The following is a 9,764-nucleotide window of genomic DNA, read 5'->3' as shown; positions in this document are numbered from 1 at the left end:
TAGTGTTTTATTTTATAATTTGGGTCTTCTTTGATATGAAGGTCCATATTTTGAGTTAGAAACATGATTTTGAGAGTAGATTACAGACCGAAGACTGTATATCAGAAGCCTGGATAACGAAATATGGTGGATGTTTATAGTTATATATTTAATGGAATGTATCCAGTTTTAATGAACTCTCAGATCATATCAGCAGTTCATCCCACATGTACACATTTCGCAGAATGATGCTAGCTTCCACTATTAGTTCGGAGGTGAAATGCCTGTCTTTCTTTTTAGGCCTTATCTGTGAAGAGATGCTTTTGGAATGATATTTATGTTCACACGGTTATATGGATACATGCGACAATAACTCGGATGCCATTTCTTTCTTAAAAAAAATCTAGGATGCAATTTAAGTGTAAAACAAAATACCATCTATTCTTTGTTTTTTTAGTGTGGCGTTGTCTCTTTGTATGAACACCATACCATCCATTTTTCCATAAATTTGCGACAAAATACCAATTATGATACATGTCAATCGTGGCGTTGTCTCTTTGTATGTTTGTGAAAAGAACGTCCGAACAAGCGTGATAACCGATGACTGTTATGTAATTACCTTTGAAATCATCAGGTGCATGGCCAAATAGAGACGACGGAGCAGCAAAGCGCATCTTACCCTTCTAATACTATATCACTAAGCTCCCTAGGATTAGAGGCCTTACAATCAATTAAGATCTCCGATTGGAATTTGGTCACCTAATTTTGAACAGGTCAACAATTTCTCAAAACTCTCTCATTTAATTTTTTATCTAATACATTATGCTTTATAATTTTTAAATCTTCACAATTAATCGAGGCTACAATTGAGAATTGGCTCATCCGATTTTGACTGGGACAACAATTTCTCAAGGGGCCCTCCCATTTAATTATTTTAATTTTCTATGTTCCCTAATTTTAAAGCTCTTTCATTCAATTGAGGTATACAATTTTGAATTTGATTTATGATTTTGATCGGGCCAACAATTTTCAAATCAATCAGCAACAACCAGCCTATAAAAACATATCAACGCCTCGCAGACTCCATCACCTAGAAAAAAGCGCCACCATGTGATACTATAGCATGAATACAGTACATGCAACCACTGATAAAAAAATATCCCCATATAAATATGGGTTGATTAGTGGATAGCACAGAATCACACGACGAAAAGCCCACCAAATAACCGCATTATAAATAAACATAAAAACACACTCCATCGTCTCCCCCATCAGCCAAACTAAATATTCCATCAGTTTCAAAATATAAGAGTTATTAGTTTTTTGGAAAGTCAAGTTTCTTTAACTTTGACCAAGTCCATAGCCAAAAATATCAACATTCACAATATTAAACAAAAAATGTAAGTTCATTTCATGATGAAGCTAATAACACCGATTTGATATTATGAATTATGATATATTTCTCTATAAGTTTGATCAAACTTAAAGAGATTAGACTTTTCAAAAAAGTAATACACCATATATTTTGAAATAAAGTAAGTAATGAAATTTAAGAATCCCAACAAATTCAACGGCGCGGCAAAGCGCGCCCAACCCTTCTAGTAAGGTAGAAGTCTTTGAAGATTTCCTACGTCCTCTCGATGTTGGTTCTCCTTTTAACCTATCCAACAATGCTAGTTCTTTCTCTTCTCACTTTGATCTAGCTGTGATGGCTCGTTTTTTATTCTTCCTCTGTCTTTGTTTTCTTGTTCCTTCTTGTGTCCGTTGAGTGCTACATTATGTAATCGTTGTGTTATGTCTACTTACAGAGATGGGTTTTGGCTATCTTCCCATGGTTGCCCTACAAAAAGCCGTTGTTCACCCGTAAAAAAATCATTGTTTGTTATTGTTCTGATTGTACCTTGTTTAAAACAAGGCTTCTTTGTACATAGAACTTTTGCTCGGCGACAATGAGGTGTCTGTAGAGACTTCATCAATCTCATGATCTGCCGGCTTAGTCTCTTGGAGGTATTCATAAGTGTAGGGTCGCATGCGTGTGTTCTTCAGGGTGAATGGGTGTGTGTTGTGTTGTGAGCCTCTACATATGTACTGTGCTTCTAAAAAATGAATTTTAATTTATTTGAACTTCCATTTTCCTTGAGAGGGAAAAAATAAGTAATTAGATCTGCATGCGACAAAGATTGATGGCTTTTTTAGAGGAACGACTGACAGGGCTATACGTCGCCCGTACCGATTCCTATTAGGAATCGCCTATGGTTGACGTCAAGCGGGCTGGCCCATTAGTGTAGTTGCTTTCCTGCCGCTCGTACCACACGTAGGTTTGCTCTCTGCTCCAGTTTTGTGTGTGTGTGTGTGTGTTTTAACTGGTTTTCTCGTATTTCCTTTCTGTCTTATTTTTACTTCAGACTTTTTGTTTTCTTTTGTTTTTTTGTTTTTCTTCTCTTTCTTCATTGTACTTTGGTTTTCTTTCTTCCTTGTTTTTTTCTTTGGGTTTTCTTGTCGGTTTTTATCAGCTTTCTTTTTGTCAACGCATGTCTAATCTTTTCTCAATACACAATATACATTTTTAGAGTACACATGATATATTTTTCTGATACAAGCTGCAAAATTTTCAAATGCATGATGCACATTTTCTTAAAATACATTTTTCAAACACTTCTTGAATACATGGTAATTTATTTCAAATACATTATGTATATTTTTGAAACAGAAATAAACATTTTTTTCTAGACTGCGTGATTTTTTCTATGATGTATAAACTTTTTTGAAAATTTCACGGACATTTTTGGCAAACACATAATTTTTTCTTAAAATGTTAAAATAAATTTTATGTAAATAGACATTTTTTAAACCTATGCAAAAAAATACGTTTGTACATATCATTTTTCTAAATTTCATGAATTTTTTTTAAACGCGGGAAGATTTCTATCAGATGTGATGTACATTCTTGTAATGGAACGAAACATTTTTGACGTTACACAAACATCTTTTCTATAACAATAGCATACATTTTTTGAAACACGGGAAAAAATCATTGTCATGGACATTTTTTCATAGTTATCGTTATCAATATATTTTAAAACTGTGCAATTTTTTTTTACTATGTTAACCTTTTTTCAAATTCGTTTTTTTTTACTTCCAATGTAAATTTAAGGTTTTGAAACATATGCATTTAATTTGAAATAAAAATAGAAAACAAATCGGGTTATGTTAGCAGGATGAGGCACGTCCTACTAACCGGCCACCAACTAACTGGCGATTACTCTATTGAGGGCGCTTTTTAGCAGGGACGAGACTTGCCTACTCCCCGCTTGTGCGCCCATTCGTGCTCCCGCATACGTGGCTTGATTTGATTGGGACAAAATAAGACCCGGCTCCACCCCTTTAAAATCAAGGGGGAGATGATTAGATTAGAAAAGAAAAAGAAAAAAAGACAGTCGTAGGATGAGGTGGGAGCACGGATGGAAGCATGGAGAGGGAGCAGGCAAGCCGGATCCTTTTAGCAGGTACTCGCCGGGACGCTGGAGCTTCGCGTGGTGTGCCCAGCCGCCGCCATGTGTCACGCGTTGGGTACTCCTTCATGATTCCCTTTTTCACGTGTCTTTTTGAGATTTTTAGGAGGGTTTCGGCTTATTTATATTTCTTTGGTTTTCCCAAGGTTTTTATGGAACTTTTTTCTAGGAAGCTATGTTTTTCGTGGAAAGCACAGGTGTGCTTTCACGATAAGCATAAAATTTGCTTACGCCAGAAGCACAACCTGCGTAGTGTGCTTCTCCAAATAGGAAAAATACGGTTGTGCTTCAAAAAAAATACAGTATGTGCCCCTACGAGAAGCACAACCTATACTTCTACGAGAAAGCATAGTTGTGTTTGTCGGAAAAAGAAAGCACAGCTTTGCTTCCCTCGAAAGAAGGGAAAAGCACAATAATACTTCTACAAGCACATATTTGATTCCGCGAGAAGCACAACCTTAGCTTCCCCATCAAAAAGAAAAGCACAACCCGTGCTTCCTAAAAAAAATGAAAAAACTGTGCTTCTGGGTTTTGGTTTTTTTCTTCCGATTGTTTTGTTTTTTTTTCTTTGCCAGTTTTTTATTTTGGTTTACCTTTTTTTGTCAGTTTTTATTTTTTCTTATTTTCAGTTTTCTCGTGGAAAAAAATGTTGAAACCTATTAACATGGGATCTAATTTCAAAGATCTCGATGCAAGAAATACAACGTGAAAACGGTTCGTTACTTGGACGCACGATTCAAGAAATAAAATGATTTGAATAATCAAATCTACAAAAGAATACGAAAACTATCAAGTTGCAACAAGTGACACATGCAGTGTGCCTTCACACATAGCCGCATCCGGTGACATAAGACGACACAGACTAACAAATTCTTGTAACGACACAGAATAGAAATGTCGTTTCTTACATAGGAAATCCCAAAACGAAGGAGAATTTGTATCAAAAGCGTCTCGCCGGCTTGTGCGCCACTGTATTTGCTTCCTGTTGACAATGCTGAAAGGTGATAGAGCCAGCCAATTTTTCATGGATTTCCTGTGTTTGAACAAGCGATGGTGAACCAAATCACTGTAAACAAACCAGGGAATCGAGTTCCAAATCCCCACGCCTTTTTACACACATATATATACTACTATAATGAGGAAGGAAACAACAACAAAAGTCGAATAATAATGTGAATGATCAGCATGTGAAACCACATGCCACATGTGTTGTGGATCAGAATCGCAACCTCAGTAGATTTGCCCTTCTGAGTGGTAACATTCGTTGTCATTCTCCCAGTATATGAAATGTGAAGAATTCAAACCATCACCATTCTAACAAACCACGCAGACAAACACCAGCTGCAGCTAATGTATGCAACAAAATGTCCCAGAACAGGGAATTGTATGTCGTTCCGAACATGATGCAGTTACAATGTTTCTTTCACGTTTCTTACGCAATTGTCCTAGATCATTGCCATGCATAATTTTTTCATCGAAATGACATTTTCCGTTCAATGTTTCATCCTGGATTTATTTTATCAAATTAAACGCCCGTTAAATAATTCACTTGTAAACCCCACCTGAATATTCTGCTTCACAAGGGGGGAAACAGCCCATGTAAATAAATCAACTAAAACTGCCTCAGACGGTGTAAAAAGATGTGATCACTGTTCACCAATGCTTAACTGATGGACATAGCATGCATAACACTGCCAGCAGGGGATATCCATCCTCCAAATGATTAATAGCTAGTGTTGTGGAGATAGACCGATAACCAAATCAGTACTAAACTGACAAAGATTTTATTTTGGTGGAGACACATTCTTATATGTACATGAACGACAACTAGTCTGGTTCATACGGTTGCATATGCATAGATAGATAAGCATTCATGGTTCTTCATCTAGCGAGCAGCTACATGATTTGCAGTGCCAGGGAACGGAACGACGCTGATTAACACTAATATTTACAGTCATGTCATGTCTGCCTGCCTAATGAACTGATCTTGCATTGTCTTGCAAGGTCACACGGCGCCCTGGTCGTCATCCTCGCTGGAACTTATGCGAGCGTCATGCTCAGCCCACAGCTGGATGCGGTCGGGAGGGCCGCCTCCGCCCGAATGGATCTTGCACCTGCGCCTCGCCCAAATAAATGAACAGGATGAGGAACGGATTTCGGTGCATATTGCTGACTTGCGTTGTAGTTGTGTTTTTCCTTGCGATGCATCATCAGTGTTGTGAACTAGCTAGTTTAGTTTGTAGACATAGTTAACAGGGTAGTAGGGTAGCATAGAACTATGAGCGCAGCAGTTGCATGTTCAATTTATTAGCACACAAATGATTGAAAATGATGTCAGATTAAGAAGAGGTTAATATGATGTAAAAACTAAGACTGCAAGAGTAGCTAGCGATCCGATCCTGAAGCAAAGCAGAGTAGCTAGCGATTCGATCCTGAAGCAAAGCAGAGTAGCTAGCAATTCGATCCAGAAGCAAAGGAGAGCGAAGCAATATGAGAACAAAGGGAGAGGCATGAGGATCTGACCTCTCCAGGATGAACTTGCCCTCCTTATACCTCTGATCCTTGTCAAATGCAGACACCTAACAAGCATACAGGACCATGGACAAGTGAGTATAATGACCACCAATCAAACCAAGGATGAACAATGAAGAGGAGAACCAATGTTGAGGCGAATGTCGCTTACGTATTTCCAGCCGAGGATGGCTCCGCAGGCGACGCAGAAGATGTCGCGGACGGTGTGCAGGCCCGTGGTCATCATCCGGTCGTCCTCACTCTCCCCGGCGACCACGTTCACGCTGCATTGCCGATGAAGGAAGGGCACATACACAATGAAACACACGGTAAAACAGAGAACAGAGCACATCAATTCTTCTGAATAATAATAATAATGCAGCAGCAGCAGCAGCAGCAGCCGTGTTACAGAGAAGAACAGAGCACACAGTAAATAAAACAGAGCACAGGCAGTAGCAAGATGATGAATAAAAATGGAGAAGTATGAGCAAGATGGGGGGATTCAGGCATGGTCCAGTAATCAATCACTTACACCTTGTCGAAGAGGTAGGCCTTGCCGTGCTTGCAGCGGAACATCTGGCCAAGAAACAAGACCAAAGCGCGTGTTCAGTTAGGACAAAGATGGACGCAAACGGAGATGGGAGAGACGGGGGGAGAGGGATGGATACCTTGGAGATGATGTGCTGGGCGTAGGCGAGGTGGGAGTCGCAGTGCTTGCAGCAGTAGATGGTGCCGGTCGCCGGCGCCAGGCTGGTCAGGAACAGCCGCCCCATCGGTCGATCCCTCCTCTTCTTGCTCCCCTAAGACGGCCTGCCAACCGATGCTGCTTGCCGACCGGCTGTCGATCGGCGATCCGCGCCTGCCGGAGAAGAGCGGCGCGATCCGATCCCGGCGACGGACGGAAGGGAAGGGGAATGGGGGAAAAGTGGGGTGCAAGTAAATACGAGTACTAAATTTGTGGGGAAGGAAGGAGACGGGAAGCAATGGGTAATGGGGAATTTTGACTGGGCAGAGAGACGGTTTTGCCCACGATGCCACCGCTCTCCCCATCAGCAATCCACTATCTCTGTGTTGGGCTAGGGCCTGCTCCAATCAGCTATGTTATTTACCTCAGATTCGCCTGCTCGGCCCGGCCCGACCCCACAACATAACTGCAAAGGAGGCCCTGTCGCGTCGCGCCCTGCTGCACCGGGCCATGCCACGCTCGCCCCGGCGCGCTCGGTCCGACGCACGCACTCCCTTTGGTGCCAAGCAGATGAGGGCGAGCCATGCCCGAGTACGCCAAGGACTCGTCGGAGATGATGTGGGTGGACCTGCCCGACTGCTTCTGCTTCCACCTCTAGAACTCCTGGGAGTAGCCGGAGACCGGCAAGGTGGCGGTGATAGGCTCGGGGTTAGGCGAGAGCTCGGGGCTACGGGGCGGTGGCACGACAGGTTAGGGCAGTTCACCCACCAGGTGTTCGACGGAATGGCGGAGAGGACATGTCACAAAATGTAAGCGCCCCTGTTGGGCGCACCGGCTGACCCAAACGAAAAAACAAGCATGAACGAGCAGACGGGTGATCCAAACAGACAAAAGGTCTCTGCAAAGCTTCCAGGTTTGACAGATCTCCCCTTGTTGACCTAAAGAAGGAAGCATTCAGTATTTCTAAGATGCTGCCGAATGTGAAGATCTCCAAGATTAGCAGGAAAGCTAATAAGGTGGCACACGAGATAGCTAAGTTTAGTTTTAATAATAAGTCTGATGGTGTTCTTATTAATTGCGTTCCGGCTTGTGTGGAACATGTTGTAATGAATGATTGTATTAACATTCTAAGTTAATTAATATATGGGTGGGGTTTTCAAAAAAAAACAGACAAAAAGTGAACAAAATCAATGTTTGTTTGGGTCACCGCATTGAAGTTGCTCTTATGTATTTCAGATGTTGAATCATTGTGGAACCTGAAATTGTGAGTTATAGCCCACGATGAGGCCCGAAATAAATGAAACCATTGTGTTTTGGCGACCACTTATAGTAGTGTACGGGGTTCCTGGACGTGGAGATTATCCTAGAACCCCAAAATTGTGAGATGCAACGTTACGGGCCGAATCATGAAAACGAAGTGTTTTGGCAACCTACCATTAGCAATGTACCAGGGATCATTAGATGTGGAAATCTTCCAGAGACCCGCATTTCAACTTCTCATGAGGTTTAGAGCACTTGAGCACTTTTTCCATGATTTCTACACAAGTTATATATATTCCCAAATGATGGGGATCTCAAGGCTCATTTTGGTGTCATGATTGACTTCTTACGGTAGGATTGCCGAGATCTCAGTCGTTTAACGGCTAGAATCTAAAGCATAAATGTGTTTCAATCCTTAGAATGATATCTTGATTCATCGCTTTAGGATTCTCCACATCTTAGGATCTCGGTCATTTAGTAGCTCGATCTCAAGGATAACTTAAAACTAGGAGCAGATTCCTGCTGCAGAGACTAGCCGATGACTCGAGATATCGTCAAGTTCACTTCAAGAAGTCAATCATGCCAAAGAAACGAGCCTCAAGATCCTAAGCCTTTGTGAATCCACACGCATGGATCAGAAATTGTCCAAAAAGACTCAAATAATCCTATAACCCTGGCCATAACTGAAATTGGGAGCACATTTCTGCTGCAGAGACTAGCTGCTAACTTGTCAAGCTCACTTTAAGAAGTAAAGCATGTCATGCAAATGAGACTCCAGACCGTAAGGCTTTAATAATCTACATGCATGGATCAAAAACTTGTTGAAAAATAGCTCAAATGTTCTAATCCTTACGATAAATTGAAACCGGGAGCATATTTCAACTGCAAAGACTAGCCGATGACTCGAGATATCATGAAGCCACTTTAAGAAGTCAAACATATGGAAAAAAATCGGCTTTGAGATCCTAAGCCTTCGAGAGTATACATGGATGAATAATAAACCATCGAAAAAGAACTTGAATGGTCTAAGCCTTAGGGCAACTTTAAACTAGGTGCACATTCGTGCATCAGAGACAAGCCGCTAACTCGAGATATCCAATATCACTTGAAGAAGTTAAGAATGTCACGAGATGAGTATCAAGATCCTAAGCCTTTGCGAATCTACATGCATGGATCACAAATCATCCAAAAATCTATAAACCTTAGGATAATTTAAAACTGAGAGCACACTCATGCTGCGGAGACTGGCGGCTGACTCAAAATACCATCGAGCTCACTTTTAAAAGTCAAGCACGAGTAACTTAAAAATGTTAGTACATTCATGCTGCAAAGACTAGCTGCTAACTCGGAATATTGTCAAGCTCACTTTTAGGACTCAAGCACGGATAACTTAAAATTGTTAGTACATTCTTGCTGCAGAGACTAGGTGCTTATTCGAGATATCGTCAAGCTCACTTTAAGAAGTCAAGGATGTTAAAAAGAAATGAGCCTCAAGATCATAAACCTTTGATGATCCACGTCCATGGATCACAAATCGTCAAAAAATAGATCAAATGCTCAGAACCATAGGATAACTTGAAATTGAGAGCATGCAAACTCATGCTGCAGAGACTAGCCACTGATTCAGATATCGCCAAGCACACTCTAAGAAGTTGAGCATGTCACAAAAATGATCATCGAGATATGAAGAAGAAGACCACTTCCTCCATAGCTAGGGTTTATCCCGATTCCCTAACTACCAAATGATCTTATCTACCCCGCACCAAGACACAGGGACCGATGGAGACGAGGTAGAGGTAGCAAATACATAAAACACT

General features: G+C 41.0%; 1 protein-coding gene across 1 annotated transcript; it reads right to left on the bottom strand.

Annotated features, from left to right (window-relative positions):
• Window positions 1–5,244: 5,244 nt before the first annotated feature.
• LOC123101910 (protein yippee-like) lies at window positions 5,245–7,012 on the bottom strand. The gene is made up of 5 exons (XM_044523150.1): window positions 6,671–7,012; window positions 6,535–6,578; window positions 6,175–6,286; window positions 6,015–6,070; window positions 5,245–5,605 (listed from the first exon to the last, which is right to left on the bottom strand). The coding sequence occupies exons 1-5, from the start codon at window positions 6,773–6,775 to the stop codon at window positions 5,497–5,499; spliced, it is 426 nt and encodes a 141-aa protein (XP_044379085.1). The 5' UTR covers window positions 6,776–7,012; the 3' UTR covers window positions 5,245–5,496.
• Window positions 7,013–9,764: the final 2,752 nt, after the last annotated feature.

This window comes from Triticum aestivum, chromosome 5A (assembly GCF_018294505.1).
Source record: "Triticum aestivum cultivar Chinese Spring chromosome 5A, IWGSC CS RefSeq v2.1, whole genome shotgun sequence".
Classification (NCBI taxonomy): Eukaryota; Viridiplantae; Streptophyta; class Magnoliopsida; order Poales; family Poaceae; genus Triticum; species Triticum aestivum.
Note: the sequence above shows the minus strand (reverse complement) of the source record. Positions and strands in the feature narration are given on the sequence as shown.

What these genes read in the sequence shown, in the direction of transcription:
- LOC123101910 (XM_044523150.1), bottom strand. Translation starts at nt 6,775, where the DNA reads ATGGGGCGGCTGTTCCTGACCAGCCTGGCGCCGGCGACCGGCACCATC. An exon ending in GCCTACCTCTTCGACAAGGT is followed by an intron (nt 6,287 to 6,534) that starts GTAAGTGATTGA and finishes TCGGCAATGCAG; the next exon opens with CGTGAACGTGGTCGCCGGGG. An exon ending in CCATCCTCGGCTGGAAATAC is followed by an intron (nt 6,071 to 6,174) that starts GTAAGCGACATT and finishes TATGCTTGTTAG; the next exon opens with GTGTCTGCATTTGACAAGGA.